The sequence below is a fragment of the Panicum virgatum genome, chromosome 5K, assembly GCF_016808335.1.
Source record: "Panicum virgatum strain AP13 chromosome 5K, P.virgatum_v5, whole genome shotgun sequence".
NCBI lineage: Eukaryota > Viridiplantae > Streptophyta > Magnoliopsida > Poales > Poaceae > Panicum > Panicum virgatum.
Window position 1 is genome coordinate 23,740,874 of NC_053140.1, and position 18,431 is coordinate 23,759,304.

The following is an 18,431-nucleotide window of genomic DNA, read 5'->3' on the forward strand; positions in this document are numbered from 1 at the left end:
CTTGGTTGCCACCAAGCTAATCCCTGTTGAGACAAGCTCCAAGGTTGCCGCCGATCCTCTTGCTAGTGGTGACTCTCAAGTCACACTCTCCCACGTGGAGTGCTCACACCGAGCTCTAGCACATGATCCGGCCGGACCACTTGTTGCTCTTCACGTCTCGCTCAACTAGAGTTGCTCTTCGTGGCTCCCACGGGGTGAGCATAATACCCCTCACAATCTCTTCTCCAGAGCACCACACAATCTTCTCGCGGGCTTCAACGGAGCCTCTTGCCACCAAGCCGTCCAGGAGGTGGCAACCTCCAAGAGTAACAAGCACACCGGCTTGCAACACGATCACCTAGTGCCACTCGATGCAATCTCTCAAAGCAATCGCACTAGAATCGCTCTCTCACTCGATCGGATGATTACTATCAAGTTAGAGCGAGTAGAGGGCTCTCAAGCACTCTCACACATGGACACCAAGTCCCTAAGGTGCTCAGCAACCTCAAATGGCCGGCCACACCCTCTATTTATAGAGGGAGGCCCCAAATTAGCTGTTACACTCAAATCCCGTGAAAACAGAGTTTTCGCGGACTGTCCGCCTCACAAAGACCGGACCGTCCGCCATTCAAAACCAACGGCTAGAACTGCAATGATTATGTGTCAGAGTCTATCGTTAGAGCCCCGGGCGGACTGTCCGCACCCCTGTGGCGGACCGTCCGCGGTAAAAAAAACTTCGAACCAACCGATTTGCAAACGTCTCTGACTAAATCTGGAAGTGACCGGCGGACTGTCCGCTCCCCAGGGGCGGACCGGCCGCCGTTCAAAAGGTCAGCACACACAAAAACCATAGTGTTTCTGTCCCAGAAATTTCAGTAGAAGGCGGACTGTCCGCCCCCAAGGGCCGGACTGTCCGCAGTATAATTTGGACACCCAAGACAGAACTACCAAGTTTCTGCGCCCGTTTCAGCTTTTAAAGGCGGACCGTCCGCCCCCATGGACCGGACGGTCCGCAGTTCATTTTGGACCACCAACAGAGCCAAAAACGGTTCTGCATGAGCTCATCCGAGATAACGGCGGACCATCCGCCCCCCAGGAGCGGACCGTCCGCAGGACTATTTCCAGCAGAAATGTACCTCGGTAAAACGGTCATAACTCTTAGCTCCGATGTCCAAATTTGGTGATCTTGGACTCTATGGAAAGCTTATTCAGAGGGCTACACAACCCAACTAAATATTTGATCCAAAACACAATGGATCAAAGCAGTATTTCACTCCAAGAGCCAACCTAATCTCCAAAGAACACCGAAAGGCCTTTCTTGCTTCCCCAAGTTGATAAACATCAACTCCAACTCTTTCTCCTTTGCAAATGTGCCAACACCACCACGTGAACAACACCATGTGCATGTGTGTTAGCATTTCACAATCATTTTCAAAGGATTTTCACTTGATCTCACCACGCCACTCGATCCTAGCAACATCGCAATGTTAGATCACTCAAGTGGCACTAGATGACCGATATGCAAACAAGTTTGCCCCTCTTGATAGTACGGCCATCTATCCTAAATCCGGTCATGCACTTCTCTACACAACCTTTGACCGGTGAAATGAAATGCCCTACAAGTCATACCTTTGCCTTGCGCATTCCATTTCATCTTCCCAAATATTGATGCCACACAAGCACCAAACTCCATCAAGCCTTTTGATCATCATCATGAGTCAACACTTTGGCTTGATCTTCCTTGAATGATATGATTCACTCTATATCATCACATGACCTCTTTGGTCCATCGATCTTGACCTTGCTCGCTCTTCACCGTTGCCTCGGTCCATCGGCGCCAAATCTTGCCCAAGCTTCACCGCCTCGCGGTCCCTTGCTTCAAAGCCTTGACTTGCCCTTCTCCATTGCAACCGGTCCATCAAGCCAAGCCTTGTCTTGATCTTCTCCACTTTGGTCACATAACTCCATGTCATGTCTCATATGCAATGAGCTCCTCGATCACACTATATGAGCATAGCATCAACTCTTAGCCATTTCTTCTCCATGGCACATGTTGCTCATACTAGTGTCTTTGTGTGGACTAATTTCCTGTGTATCTCAACATAAACACTTATTAGTCCACCTAAGTTGTCACTCAATTACCAAAACCAAACAAGGGCCTTTCACAAGTGCCTATATGCATGTGAATCATTAGGTGTTCGGTTATGTCAAAAAACTCCAAAGGGAAGCACATCTCCAACTGCGTCATAGTCTCCCCAATGAATTCTTTGAGATCCTCCAACTCATCTTCATCGATCATCTTTTGTGAACTTCTATTGAAGAAGTAACACTATCGAATGATTACCATCTTTACATATACTGGCTTGATCGCTCTGATTGCAATCAGGAGGAACAACGTCAGCAACACATGACAATCATGACAGTTATAGATGCATAGTGACATATCTTTCATCGAGACTAGTTTCCTTATGTTCAACGTGAAACGACTTGGGACTTTGATCCCTCTTAAGCTCTCGCACATTGCCTTCTTCTCATCACGTGTCAAGTTGTAGCTAGCTGGTTAGAGTTCATATCTGCCATTTCCTTTTTTCACAGGGTGAAGATCTTGTCTTATCTTCATGGCTACCAAGTCATGTCGTGACTTCAAGGTATCCTTTGTTTTTGCTGTTGTCCCCAGGAGGAGCCCAATTGTGTTACTGAACACATTCTTCTTTAGGTGCATACCATCGATTGCATGGAGGACCTCAAGAACCTCCCAATACGGCAGGTACTTGTAGAAGATGGACTGTTTCTTGAATGGTACGCCATCGATAAGTTGCCTTATCTCTCTTTCTCTTCTTCCCATCTTCCTTCTTATTCCCATAAATGATATGGATGTTTCGGACCATATTGAAAATATAGTGCCCGCCTCATTGTAATGGAGCAGAAGGAAATTCAGGCTTGCTAACAAAATGATTATAGAACTTCTTACTTCGGTACCTATATCCTTCCACCAAGAATCATTTGTACCCAAGGTAAACTACCTTTCGAGAACCTTCAAGGAAAGACCATATGGTATCATCCACGCACACCGTGCATCCTGTCCTACCTTTGATCTGTCCTGACAGGACAAACAATGTTTGGTAATCATGGATGGTGAAGAATATAATGGCTCTTAGATTAAAGGACTGTCGTGCAAAACCATCAAAGATAGTGATACCCTCCTTCCATAAAGATTCCATATCTTGCATCAGAGGCTCAAGAAAAATATCTATATCGATGCCAGGATGCTTGGAGCCCTGTATAAGGACGGATAGCAAAAGATACTTCCTCTTCTGGCACAACCATGTAAGCAGATTGTACATCGTCAGTATCACTGGCCATGTGCTGTGGGTGCTACTTCTTTCACCAAATGGATTCATTCCATCCATACTCAACACAAACCGAACATTTCTCGGGTCATTCCCAAATTCCAAATAGTACTTCTCATCAAATTCCTTCCACTGCCAAGCATCAGCTGGTTGTCGGAGTTTTCCGTCACCCTTCTTACGCTTATCTGAATCCCACCATCGCATCAGCTCAGCATCTTTTGGGTTCGAGAAGAAATGCCTCAGACAATCAGAAATTGGGAGATACCACATAACCATTGCGGGAATTTTCTCTGCTTCTCAGAATTGCCTAAAGCAGCCTCGTCTGGCTCAACCGAGGCAACACTATTCTTCGCCACATTTCCTTTATTCACATCGGATGGATCTTGATTGTCATCGCTACAGTAACAAACATTGTTTTTGTACAGACTTGCAGAACATACGGGGCATTTCTTCAAGTCTTTGAAAGTATCCCCATGATACAAAATACAATGATTTGGACATGTGTTGATTCTTTCCACACCCATCGTGAATGGGCTAACAAGCTTCTTAGCTCGGTATGTGTTGGCTGGCACTTTATTTGGCTTTGGAAGCAACCAAGCCAAGATACGCAGCAGATCATTGAAACTACCATCTGACTAGCTATGCTTAGCCTTCAGAGTCAACTGCTCAAGTATGAAACCAAGCACGATCTAGTGTTTCGGGCATCCCTTCGATCGATCATAAATAAGTTCCTCCGCTGATTTTCTCACCGTCTTGAAGTTAACCCCCGGGCACTAGCAACCAATACTTATGCTTTGGTGTGGCGCAACAACTGTCTAAGAAAATCACCATCATCAAGTTCATCATCACTACTATCACCATCCATGGGGCAGTCCACATCATCACCACGGGATCCACCAACCCCATAATTATCATCATCGTCGACACCATCATCATCTTCGACACCATCATCATCTCCATGGAAATAAGAATGAACCATTCTGTCAAAATCCTCATCTTGTACGATATGATCCACTAGATTATCCGCCAGAGGTGGAGCATCTGTCTCTCCATGTTCCTTCCAGATCGTGTAGTCCTTAACAAAACCACTCTTTATCACATGCGATCTGATTGTAGTTGGGTTACTGAATACTCTCAAATTCTTGCAGGCATTGTATGGGCAAGGCATGAACTGTGTCTTCTCATTTCTTGTGTGGTTCTCTGCAACATGAATGAATTTATTAAGCTCCCTCGGAAATAGGCGTCCGTCCTTTTTGCATTGTACATCCATGTCCTATCCATCTCTGAACAGTAACAAATAGTTTAAATAGAATAAAACAAGCAACTATTTATGTAAATAATAACAAAAAACAAAAAATCTTTTCTCAAAGGATAATAACCATAAATGCCATTAAAAATATACATCTCTATCATGCATGTGCGTAAAAATAGGAAAAATAAATAAATCTTCTTCTCTCTCCTCCATAGATCTAGCAAGTAATTTACATAGGAATGGGGCTAAAATATATAGATCTAGTCCAAATGATTGGATAATCTTGTTCTCCTACTAAAATAGCACAACTCCATCCAAAAGTTTGAGGCAAATCGTGTTTTAAATGGCTAATCCACACCATGGAGATATAGAGCTAGTTAGAGATAAAGACAGCTCCATTTGAGCCACAAATCTAACAAAAGAGCTTAGGATCGGAATGACAAGAAATTAGCGTCAACATACCTCATAGAGCCCCAAACTCCAAGGAAATCGAGTTGAAAACCTTTCCCTCTTTTTTCTTTTTTTAGATCTTGGGGAGCTCCTCTCCCGAACAAACAATGGGGGATCGAGAGGAGGAAGAAGCACAAATTTTTATAGACATTTCTAGAGGCGGGTGGGGGGGTGAGCCGCCCCTATAAATGACATTTTTAGGGGGGGCTCACCCTTTCAGCCGCCCCTGAAAATGGGAGCATTTTTAGGTGCGTTCAGGGGCGGCCAATGGGGTGAGCCGCCCCTAAAAATGTCATTTGTAAGGGCAGCTCACTCCCCACCCTCTCCTAAAAATCGCACCCAGGCTGAGGGGGTGAGCCGCCCCTAAAAATGTCATTTGTAAGGGCAGCTCACCCCCCCCCCCCCCCACCTGCCCCTTAAAATCGCACCCATTTTCAAGAGAGGCTGAGGGGGTGAGCCACCCCCTATAAATGACATTTGAGGGGCAGCTCAGTTCTATAGTTCCCGCGTCCCATTTGTAGGAACGAGTGACTTTTTGGTCACTACAACACATATGAGCTTCTGCGACGTTTCATTTATGTCACTGAAAGTGGTATTTTCGTCATCTTTGATAATCTGTGACGCTTACGTGACGAAAATCAAATCGTCGCATATACCATGTCATAAAAGGTCTTCTGCGACGAAAACAAATTTTTTCGTCATAAATTTTGTGACGATTCTTGCATCGTCACTAATTTATGACGACAGTTTTTCTTCATTAAAGATCTCTCAAACGTCACAAAACCTTGTACACGAATGATGTGGCGGTGAGGTGAAGCTGACATGGCAGCACTTTCGTGATGATTTGAATCCGATGTGGCAGCATTTTAGTGACAGTTTGATTCGTCACCAAATATTTAATGACCTAGCAGGCCCATATGGTGGGTTAATTTGAGCCTACATTACATTCCACTTTTTTTTTAGCAATTAGATTGTCACAAAATAATACACATTACTTCATGTAATAACTCTTATTGCAATATATTAGACTATAACAAGAATCATTCACACATTTAAACTTAGACAATACAAATAGATGTACAGAATCTCCCAAAGCGAATTTTCTAGCATCCACTTAGGAGAAAATAGCTATGTAGGGAAACATTTTGCATGCACAAGTTCATTTCTCAAGAAAACAGCAGGATCTGATCCCCTTATTGCTAATTTCATCAAACTTCAACATCTTGTGAAGAATATGAAGCTGGTACTTTACAATTAATGAAGCACATCTTCCTGCATAAATAGCACTATAGTAAGTAAAATTTCTTTAGGCTGCTATCAAGAAGACACATGGTTTTGCTTAGATAATGACAGAAGTGCATCCTTAGGCAATGACAGAAATAGCAACACTATGGCATGTGGCTGTATAACCATGAAATTTGATAAGCACGAACAAACTGCATGTCAATTGTATGAGCACAGGAACCTTTTATCTCATCAGGCTACAGACTAAAGCTTGGGCATGAATAGCTGAACCAATAATCTTTACATCCAACATTTTGTTCTTTCCTAATAATATAACCTGCAAGCACAAATATAAATGTTCACTGCCTTCAGTTCTTATCTATGCCTATAAAAACCCCAGAACGAGTGGTGGGCTGCACGAATCTTATGATCTTATCTATGCCTATAAGAACCCCATAACTTAGAAGCAAACATTAAGTTCTAATGCTTCAGTGGTGGGCTGCACGAATCTTATCGATGGATATAAGAAACCCAGAACTTGGAAGCAAACATTTAGTTCTTATGCTATATTCCAAGAAAAAATAAATGATTGCAATGTAAAATCATAACATGATAACATTTGGACTCCAAATTTACATCCTTTAGCAAGTGTCTTAACAGTTTAAAGTAGAGCTCAAGTATATGAACTTGCATGGTTTTGTGCTATCAAAAAATGAAGCATATAAATGCTCACCAGATTGTAATACATCATCAGATATGGCATAGTCAAATATATCTTCCTGTTTTTGAATATTTCATTTCACTGTAATGTGGTAAGTGCCCCCGGCTTTCATTTTCTCCACAGGCTTTGCTTGTGTGCTGATTTGAAGGACATGTGAATGCCATTACTTCAAAAATTTTGAGCAAGTCATGAGTTTCATGGTAACAAAAATAGAAACTGGCACAATATACTATAACTTCTACCATTGGTAGTTCATCTCCTAAGTCCAAAGGACAACTATTGATAGGAACGACTGCGAAGGTTGTAGGGATGTGAAGGAGGAGGGCGAGGCTTGGGCAGCCGGCGGCGTATAGTCGCCGTGGCTGCTAGGGCGGCGTGAGCGGTGGCGGCGGTGTGCGAGCGTGGGCGCGCGAGGGAGAGGGAGTCGCGAGATGAGATGGCCCCGTGAGGCCAACTGAGATTCAATTCTCAGCCTCCCTGTTTCCAATCCCGAGTTCCCTATTTAACTTACAAATGTTTGCGACTTATGGAAATAAACTTGACCCCTAAGGAAATAGATCGTGGCCCTCCTAGCCACTTGTGCGGCGCCGGTTGGGGCGGCTGCGCCTGAGGCGTCTGGGCCGGCTGGGCCTGGCCCATAACATCTCTCCGCTCCTCGGGAAACAGCTCGTCCTCGAACTGGAAGTCGGGGTAGCGCTCGACAAAGGACTCCCGTGGCTCCCAGGTCGCATCATTTGGAGGGAGCCCCTACCACTCCACGAGGATCTCCGAGCGCCATGCTGAAGGCGCACCTGCCGCACCCGAGCCGGAGTCAATACCACCCTGCCACCATGAATGGGCGGCAATGGCGGCGTGGGCGCAGGGGGGTCGCCGTGGAAGGGCTTCAGCAGCCCCACATGGAAGACATTGTGGAGGCGCGACCCCTCTGGAAGCTGCAGGTGATAAGCCACCTACCCGATGCGCTCGATCACCTGAAACAGACCTGCGTAGCGAGGGCCGAGCTTTCCCGAGCTTTCCCTTGGGACGACGCTCCAGCGAGTGGGTCGGCCTGTGTAGCAGGCGGAGCCAGACCCAATCACCCACCGCAAACTCCAGCTCGCGGCGGTGAACGTTGTAGTAGTGCTTGGCGTGCTGACGAGCCTGGAGAAGACGCTCGCGGACGTCGGCGAGGAAGGAGTCACGGTCACGGAGAAGCGTGTCGGCCGCGTCCGTCTGGGCCGCGCCGGCGGTGTGTGGTTGGAGCGCCGGCGGGGGCCGCTCGTAGACCACCTCGAACGGCGTCGCCCGAAGCGACGTGTGGTACGAGGTGTTGTAGCAGTACTCTGCCGACGCGAGCCAGTCCACCCAGGCTCGCGGGCGGTCTCCCGTGGCGCATCGCAGGTACATGGCCAGCACCTTGTTGATGATCTCCGACTAGTCGTCCGTCTGAGGATGAAATGCCGTGCTGAAGCGGAGCTGGACGCCGGCCATCTTGAACAGGTCGCACCACATGTGGCTCGTGAAGACTCTGGGTCCCGGTCGCTGACGATGGACGTCGGGAAGCCGTGGAGCCGAACGATGCCGTCGAAGAAGGTGCGGGCGACCGACGAAGCTGTGTACAGATGGCTCAGGGCGATGAAGTGCGCATACTTCGAGAAGCAGTCCACCCCGGTGAGGATGACCGACTTCCCGCCGACCTTGGGCAGTCCCTCGACGAAGTCCATCGAGATGTCCGCCCACACCTGGGAGTGAACCTCGAGGGGCTGGAGCAGCCCCGCTGGTCGCTGCGTCTTGTTGCGCTGGCATGTCGAGCAGGCGCGGACGAGCTCCTGCGCCAGGTATACGATCATCTCCTACATGATTTATCCTCAAACAAAAACGACATATCTGAGACACTGTGAACTACATCTAACTTTAGATGCTTGGGCTAACTCACTTCCCTTTATCTGACTGCTAGATAATCTTGTAGAACAAATACTTTTGCAGCGAAAAGCACTCAGGGCATCAATTCAATCATGGCATAAACAATAGTCAGCCTTGTACACGAGAATGCATGTTTAAACCAGATAATAATTTAACTAACAGAGTGGTGCGGCATCCAACTAACCAAATCTAGAGCAAAGATACCGCTCAAATTAATTCATAAAGCCTAAGCCACGAAGAGCACACCATTCCCACTTCAGCATCAAACTAGCCACGCTCCGCTTAAGCCTAAATGCATCAACAAAGCAAAACAGCTATAAAAAATGTTTGGATGTAAGAAATGAATTTGATTTGAGTAATCAGATTCCAATTCTATTTCCAGACAGAAATGAATCACAAAATGAAAAATGTTGCTAGTTGTAGAGCATATTATATTTCAGTAAAGCAAAACAGCTATGAAAAATGAAAAATGTTGTCATAACATAACAGCTCCTTGCATTCAAGCCTATAGAACATGTGTGTGTATCAGAACTGTTTCATCATATCTTCTACGAATGCTAGTAGTTCCTTGAGTGCTTATATTTTCCCTTGATAATTGTAAATCATGTATCTGGAGCAAGCATTTGACTACATGGATCAGCTTTACACATCAGAAGCAAGCATTTGACTACATAGATATTGCAACATACCTGATGGCTTTAGTGCACTCTACTTATCTTCTAGACACCTGGATCAGCAGAGGACTCCACCCTGCACGTACATAAGTTTCAGGAATCACAAGATTTCCATGAACCAGGAAATCCAAGATTGAAAGCATCGAGCATACATCAGCGCAATAGGGATTTGGGAGATGGGTGTTTAATTACCGTCAGAGGAGTTGACTCGTAATCCATTGGAGCTTCGAGCGGACGGCCATGGCAGGGACGGGACCCGGTGGACGGACGGCCGCGGTAGGGACGGAAGTCGGCGAGCGGACGGCTGCAGCAGGGAATGGATTCGGTGGGCGCTGGGCAGACGGGCGCTGCGATAGGGACGGGATCTTGCAGCAGAAAGGGAGGTGGCCGTCCGGCAGGGACGGGAGCCCGCAGCTGGACAGTAGACGGGGCCTCAAGCAGTCGCTTGGAGTACTACTAGGCGGTGGACTCCTCAGATGTGCCGCCTCCCTCACTGGCGCATCCTATCCCATGGGTGGGATGGCGGGGGACGCTGTCGCCGCTCGATCCGGCCGTGATGCGGCCCGGCGTGCCGCCAGCCGGCCGAAGTCAGCGCTGCGCGCGGGGGGCCGCCGCCCACGCCAGATGGCGGCGGCGAGGAGGGAGAGGGAGTGGAGGGGAGGGGAGGCAGAGCGAGAAGCGTAGGGTTCGGGAAGGGTTTTTCAAGCCACAGGTTTGGCCAGGATGGGCCTTCAGGCTTATTGGACCAGTAACAGCCCTGTGCGATTTTATTTTTTCATTTTCAACTAATAAGGACATCAATATTAAGTAAATTACTAAAAAAGCATATTATATATTATAAATTTTATTTACAAGTAACATGTTATCTAAGTGTTTTTATATAGAAGTTTCAATAATTTTTCCAATGAATGAAATATAAATCCGTCATAGAAGGCATAACAGCTTGCTTGCTGCAATAGTTATGGTTGATGTTTTGGGTTCCATTCTGCAGCCGGCGAGTAACTTTATTCAATTCTGACAGGTGGGCTGCTTATGTCCGAATTTCTTCCATAAAATAAAATGAAAAGATAGGTGGGACCCACATATTTGAATTTCTTCCAAAAAATAAAACAAAAATGGGTTCCACCGGACATGTGGCACAACTCTGCAATATTTTTTATATCTTTTTTATAAAAAAGCGGACTTCAACTTTTGACAAATTTGGTTTATCACAAATTAGTGACGACAGCTCGAGCAATGCTATGACAATAAACAAGGCGTCACGGTGCAGCAGTCAAATTGTTTATGACGATTTTCATTTAGTGTTAGTGACGAACACTCTCTGATCGTCATTAAAATGTGTCTGGCCCTAAAAAAACGTCATAAACGAAGTGAGCTAATGACGAAAATCTCTTTCACCTCTAAAAAAATCGAGTCATTGCTACAAATCGTTTTTGTAGTAGTGAAAGACAGAGACAAGCCGCAGGCCCATAACAATTTTGTTAATCAGTAGAGCTTCTCCATCTCTCAGCTCAGGACAGATCGGAATCCACCGCCATGGCGCCCTGGTGGCCGTAGATTCTAAGATGGGAAGGTTTATTAGCAAGGGTATTTGGGGGCAAATTAAGGTATGGGTAGCACCATACCTCGCCATACCGAGCCTTCCGCCACTGGCCATAAACAGCTAGAGATTTTTTTTTAATTAGCAGCTTTCAAGAAGCTCTAGCTATCGATTAGGTTTGCAAAAGCATGGCATACCATGCATAAATCAACTTAGAACATCTCCAAGAGTTTGGCAAATCGAGTTGCCATCTTTGATTTTTGACAAAAATGTTAAAAATACTCCTTCAACAGTTTGGCAAAAGACTTGGCAATTTTTGGCAACTTGGGAAAAAACCAACCTCCAGCGCGTAAATATACGCGCGCGGCGCGTGGTTGGCATCGTGGTTTTTAGTCAGGTGGGAAGGTGAAAAAAGAAATAAATAACAGAGAAGGGTTCCTGATTTAAGTTTTCAAGAGGTGGAAGGTCATAAATATAATTTTGTTTCTCTCTCAGGGTTCCTGATGTAAGTTAGATCTGAATTTGGCAAGTGAATTATGCCAAACTGTTGGAGATAAGCTCTCTTTTTACTTGGCATATTTTTTTAGAAGTTGGCAAAACACAAGATATGCCAAGTAAAATATAGCAAACTCTTGGAGATGCTCTTAGGTATGTTCCAAGTTAAATTTTCTAAGAGCATCTCCAGCAGTTTGGCAAATCGAGTTGCCATCTTTGATTTTTGGTAAAAACATTAAAAATAATCCTCCAACAGTTTGGCAAAAGACTTGGCAATTTTTGGCAACTTGGGAAAAACCAGCCTCCAGCGCGTAAATATACGCGCGCGGCGCGCGGTTGTTATCGTGGTTTCTAGTCAGGTAGGAGGGTGAAAAAAGAAATAAATAACAGAGAAGGGTTCCTGATTTAAGTTTTCAAGAGGTGGAAGGTCATAAATATAATTTTGTTTCTCTCTCAGGGTTCCTGATGTAAATTAGATCTGGATTTGGCAAGTGAATTATGCCAAACTGTTGGAGATAAGCTCTTTTTTTACTTGGCATATCTTTTTAGAAGTTGGCAAAACAAGATATGCCAAGTAAAATATGACAAACTCTTGGAGATGCTCTAACTTTTTGTTAAGAAATATTTATAAAAATAAAATTTTCTACAGATTATGTCCTAAGCATGCTCGACCTCAGATTATACTAGGATTTGCTATTTAAATGGAAAAAAATTACTACAAGCAAGTTGTGGCTTTCTCAAATGCCCCCAAAGAGGTTGTATACAAGTATGACAAGTGTGAGAGATTGGAGAGATGTTTTGTGTCAACTTTATCGAGATTTCTACTCCTCAGTTGTGCTGCGCGAAGGGAAGGCTCCCATCATTACTTGGTAAAATGGACTATTCACAACACGACTTGATGTTTTTGGAGCTGGAGCACCGCAATCAGCCAAACTTGTATATCAACTCTATTTTTTTTTCTACAGTTGGTGGACTGGGGCACCAAAAAGTACAAAGCTGGTAGAGTGGAGCTATTTTTTTCTGTGAGGTGGAGTGCTCCCAAAACATCCCGACCCAAGGCTTAATAGAATTAATAGGATATTTATATCAATAAGTTGCAATTTTTTTTCCGGAAGTCGGTCTCCAAAGAACTCCGAGGTTATTTCCAAAAGCCGGTCTCCAAAAAACTCCGAAGTTAAGCGTGCTTGGCCCGGAGTAATTTTGGGACGGGTGACCAACAGGGAAGTTCTTTCCGGGAGCACATGTGTGAGGACAAAGTGTGCAAAAAAAACTTGTGTTGATCTGTGAGGACAGCCTATATTCTAAAAAACTGCCAGATGTAAGCAGGCCCAGCCTTGAGGAGGCGGGACGTAACACGCACACATATTGGACATGTTTGCTTCGCATACGGTTCGAAATATAATTTCATAAAAGCAAATATCAGTAAGTCATTTCATAAAGATTACTACGACTTTGATCTTTGTGTAGAAGAAAAAAAATTAAACTCTTAGAGCCCACAGTTAGTAGTACTTCTACACATTATTTTGCACATATTCCGTTTGAACGTAAATATTGAAGTTCGGACCGAATTCAGAATTGGCATTAGGTGCACTCAGTTTCAGCTATTTAAATGGTCTGAGAATTTTTCTTTTTGAAATAAAAGATGGTCTGAGAATTGGTATAGGTAAACTTCAATACCAAGCGGTATAAAGCTTACTGCTGCAGCCTCTGCCGCGGTTCCGACCTCTTAGGCTGTCTGCACTAGGTGTGGTAAAAGACAGGTTTTTTTAGTGTTCTTATCCCTGCTTTGAAGTGCAATTGTGGTTTTGTTCTTATTTTTTTAATTTTGTGATTTTGCCCTTTATTTTTCACAAGTCATTGCAATTTTACACTTAATCTTTGCGTATTTGCTCCTGTTTTGACCGTTGACTATGGGTAAAATCGCACTGAACTGTGAATAGTAAAGGCAAAATCACAAAGTTCAAAAAATAAAGGCAAAGTCCCAATTACACTTCAAAGTTGGGGTAAGAACACAAATGCCTCTAAAAGAAATTGTACCCCTTTGTGCAGTACCAATGTGGCGGAGTTGGAGCTGCACCGGGGGGCGCTAAAGGCCACGCTAAAATTGTGAACGACCCCAAGCAAACGAGCTTAGGACAAGTCGTGACCCATGGGATTAGGACAAGGGACACCAGGATAGCCTAAATACCAAAGATGGGCCGATTCGGGGCCGGCCGACGGTCGGCCGACCAAGCCCATGGGCCCTACCGCCTTTATCTTTGACGCGTGGCAGCTCCTCACTGGCTCCCAAGATTAGTTCCAAGGGATAGACCTGTTGATTCTTGGCTGAACACCCCTTGGCTCCCTATTATAAATGGTTGAGGAGGGAGGACAAATGAAGACATCCATCCAAGTGCTCTCTCAAATCTTCTCTTGGTTTAGAGTTGTCTTACAATAGAGAGAGGGTAGAGGTACTCATGAGGGATGCCGGTCTTCGACGCTCTTCACCATTTTGTATCTCTACAAGAGTGAGAGAGTAGTTCGGGAGAAGTGCCGGCGTTTTTGTACTCTGCCCCAGCTTGTACCTCTACGGATGCTGCTACATTATTCGGGGTTTAGTAAGTATTCGTGGTTCCTATCTCTAGTTTTATACTTGGTAGAGTATATGCTATTAGTGCTTGTTGTTGAGTGAGATCAGTTCTCTTAGTCGCGGGTTCGTCGCTCTGCATTCATAAAGAGTGTTGTAGTTTGCTACGGGACGTCATACGTAGTTAGACTGCAGTAGTAATTAATAGCATAGACATGGTGTCTAGACTAGGTGTTATCCTTCGTTTGCCTTATATCCCATGGTTTGTTAGAGATAGGTCGTAGGTGGTGACAGCCCTATTGGTCCTTCGTAATTCTCCACGTTCGGATATAGTGTAGAGCTGTTGGCCGGAGTCGACTGGCAGACCAGTTGTAAGCCGGTGCCCGAAGCGAGTATTGTGCCCGAGAGATCGACCTTTAACTCAGCAGTAGCACTATCATAGGAATCCTCTCTACCCCTCTACCTATCTTGGTGTGTCTGTGGACCGATTAGAATAGAAGAGAGTGCACACACATTCTCTGTGGATTCGATAACCCTTGCAATACTCTGAAGTAAAAGCTACAACGGTATCAGTGATCTTGCAGATTTATTCATGACGCTAAAATACCCAACAAGCTTTCTAGCGCCGTTGCCGGGAACGGTTGATGTATCTTTCTTCAAACCTAGTCGTCCTCTTACTTTTCTTTTCTTCTACCATGACCCCCACTACCCATAGAGGAGCTATCCTTTAAAAGCCTCTCTACCCTACGGGATTTATCCCGTATCATCTTTAGTTTTCTTCCTTCTATCTTTACCCCCGCTACCCATGGAGAAGCCATCCTTTCACAGCCTCTCTGCCCCTAGGGAGGAGTTCCCAGAGCCACCATCATCTACACGAATAATTCTCACATCCGGCTATGAATTCTTTCCCGATCTTATCACTCTAGTTTGGAAGCCTTCCTTCTCTGGGTTAGAAAGTGAAAACCCATACCACCATTTGTCGGATTTCGAGCAGCGGTGTTCATTTTTTGCCATTGCAGGCATGACACAAGATACCCTTAAGTGGAAATTGTTCCCTTTCTCTCTTATAGGAAAGGCCGAACAATGGTACATGTATACCGTAGGGCAGTATACACGGCAACTGGGATGAGCTTAGAGACAAGTTCTGTCTTGAGTTCTTCCCGATGTTCCGTATCATTGCTCTACATAGGGATATCCGCTCTTTCCAACATAATGAGAGGGAATGCATTAGAGCGGTCTGGTACAGATTCTTGAGTTTGATAGAATCAGGACCTGTACTATCGATACCCGAATCCTTGTTGCTTCACAACTTTTATGAGGGCCTCGACAAGTACTCCGCCTTTCATCTCGACATTGTCTCCGGAGGATCATTTCCCCGTATCACTCTAGCTGAAGGTAGGAAATTCTTATATGATATCATAGATTCTATCGCCTTCACGATCATGTCCGAACTCCTCCGGAAAATATGCAAGTCGAAACAAGAGAATCTTCTAGTAGTTAAATCCAATCATTCATCTTCCACATCCTTAGATTCAGCTCTAGAAACCTCACCCGAACCAGGTACATCACCGGGAGAAGAAATTCACCCCCCGAAGTTCTCTTCTAGAGTTGAGGATGAATCAATGGGAAACCATAGAAACACCTCGAATCTCATAGATGCCCATTCAGGAAAGGAACCTTCCTCTGTCCACACCGATCAATTTAGAGATCTCTTGACAGAACCTTCTCTTAGGCCTACGGTACCTCTTTCTCCCCCCGATATCCTTACCGAAGCAATACTCAAGGAGACCATGAGAGAGGAATGGTCAGATGGAGTGAAATGCTTTTCTGAAGAAATTTGGATTAGTTCACCCTCCATGATCACTCCTTGTTCTATAAGGGGAACTACTGTAAAAGCCCACATTAACCCCATCATGGAGGTTAATGTTTTGCAGTGGCACTTAGCGTACACTCTTCTGGGCAATGTTACGCTATGACCACGGCTAGAAAATCTCTCATTAGTACCGGTCGGGAACCCCCGGTTTGTACCGGTTTCCCGACCGGTACCGCTCCTCCGGTACTAAGTGCACTCGCACTTAGTACTAGTCAGCTGGCCTGGTACTAAACAACCCGTTTAGTACCGGTTGGTAACACCAACCGGTACTAAACTGCTGGCCACGCCAGCAGCTAGGCCGAGCAGTTTAGTACCGGTTGGTAATACCAACCGGTACTAAACGATTTTTTTTCTTTTTGATGCTTTATATTTGTTCTTTTTCCTTTCCATTTCAATTAATTAGTATTAGTAGTCGTACTCGCAGCGGTTTGTGTATTCGTACTCGTACTCGTATCTAGAATTCGTATTTGTATATGGAGCAAAGCAAATAAAAAAAATATATACATATACATACATGGATAAAAGAAATGTTAGAAATTATATACATACATGGATAAAAGACAATAATATTTACAAGTATGAATTCTCATAAGTTTTTTCCGACAAATTCTTCAATAATTCTAATCATCTGCATCGTCATCGGCACCGGCATCCTTCTTGCGGCGTTTGTTGAGTTTATCAGCTCGAGCCACACTTATAATTAGATCGGAATAAAATTCACCTTTTGGATTTATCACCTCATCCAACAGGAATCCACAGAGTGCTTCTTGAATTGCCCTGATTCTTTCCGGTTCGATGAGGTTCTCTTTCAGTCTCCAAATCTGTCAACAACAAATAAACACCAATAGTTTAATTTAGTACCTGCATGGAATTAGATACAAGAAACTGTTACTAATGTTATACGTACTTTGAAGTTTTCTTGTGTCGCCGTCTTGGTTTCTCTGAAAAAAAGTGCATGTGCTCACATACGTAGTATCCGAAGAGGTTGGTTCCTTGTTGCGGTCTCAAACACTATATACATATATACATATATACATGTTATGGAATATTCATGCTGTTTGAATAAATGAAAGTAGATGTGCGATATTCGTACCGGCTTGTTATAGTTGAATTGAAGCTCAGTCGGTGTGGACGCGACTCCTAATTGTGTTTTGAGGAACCGAGACCATGCCCTTTGCATGATGTCTACGAGATTTTGATATAATTCTGGTGGCTTATTCAAGGAGTCCCACACAGTAACTCGGGACCGATCGATTTCGATCACAAGTAGGATCCAGTGGAAACTGTTGATACATACATATGGATACAAGAAATGTTAGATATATACACTTATTGGCTAGTTGAAGTGACTCAAAAAGTGAAAGGACTCACTTGAAGTTGTACGGCAACAGAATGAATGTGCGATCGTGCTGCCCTTCCAAGGACATGACTAAATTATTCTCGGTCCGATTAGGATATTTGCGTACCAACTCCTCATGTATAACATTTGGATCTATGAAGCCAACATTGTAAATCCCGCTCTTCCGGCATTCTTGCATTTTCATCCTGCACGATTACAAATAAAAGGAGGGAATGAGAAATCTAAACGACTTAGTAGAGATAGAGTATACAATTGACAGAAAACACTTACATAGACCATACATTGACAAGGGACTTGTTTAGGGCGTCTTGATGGAATAGAAACAAAAAATGGTCAAAATCAATCCAAATGTCATCCATTCCCCGATAGAAATGGGTATGTTTAATTCGAGCAGCTAGCATTATATACCCCTCTGCACATACTTTCAAGTACCACTGATGTAACTCACGCATTCTTGTTGGTAGGGTGTCAATCAACTCTGGCCACATCAGAGGTTCCCCCAGTACAAATGGTTTTTTTCCTGCCCCTTGGTGAAGCGGGATTTTTTCGAGACCTAGGAGCTGAGCTTTTGTGAGGTTCGTTTCCTTGACAAACTCAGCAGTAGCTTCATCCTCTTTTGAAAGCACTACTAGAGGGGGTACGCTTTGTTTGGGTTGTTTGCCGAGCTGGGGGACTTGGTTGTACCTCCGATTACTCTTCTTCTCCCATGATTTTGTAATCGAGCGGTCATAGTCCGACATCAGTGGAGGCTTTGGTTGGCACATCATGGATAGATAGAATTTCTTCGCTGCTGGATCCATGGTTCCTTTGGCGGAGGCTTCTTTGGCTTCAACTACTTGCGCACGTCTTCTTGCACCCAAGCAGTCAATTCCTCTGGAGTCATTTCGTAACCTGACTTCTCTGGTGCGGGCTTCTCTTTCTTCTTTCGTGCTTGGGTCTTCTTCGGCCTTGGAGGTGGCGGTGGCGGCACCCAAGCAGATTTCTTCTTCTTTGCGGGGGGGAGGAGATGGCGGAGGCTGACTAACACTGGGCTCCCCGGAAGCGG

At 44.7% G+C, this 18,431-nt stretch overlaps 1 protein-coding gene across 9 annotated transcripts in view; it reads right to left on the reverse strand.

The window, feature by feature from the left end:
* The window catches only part of LOC120709500 (uncharacterized protein DKFZp434B061-like), a 32,860-nt gene extending 22,594 nt beyond the window's left edge, over positions 1-10,266 (reverse strand). Inside the window, exons 1-4 of one of the 9 annotated variants that reach the window (XR_005689698.1) lie at positions 9,745-10,262; positions 9,568-9,628; positions 6,989-9,166; positions 6,017-6,303 (exon numbers count right to left, since the gene is read on the reverse strand). Coding sequence is in view for 1 of the 9 variants with exons in the window: in XM_039995168.1 (XP_039851102.1) it covers positions 7,927-8,805 (879 nt within the window). In the remaining 8 variants the exon portion in view is untranslated. Of the gene's footprint in view, positions 1-6,016; positions 6,304-6,988; positions 9,629-9,744 lie in introns of those variants that run through there. The other 8 variants (XR_005689699.1, XR_005689700.1, XR_005689703.1 and 5 more) reach the window with 8 other exon arrangements.
* Between the last annotated feature and the right edge of the window lie 8,165 nt (positions 10,267-18,431).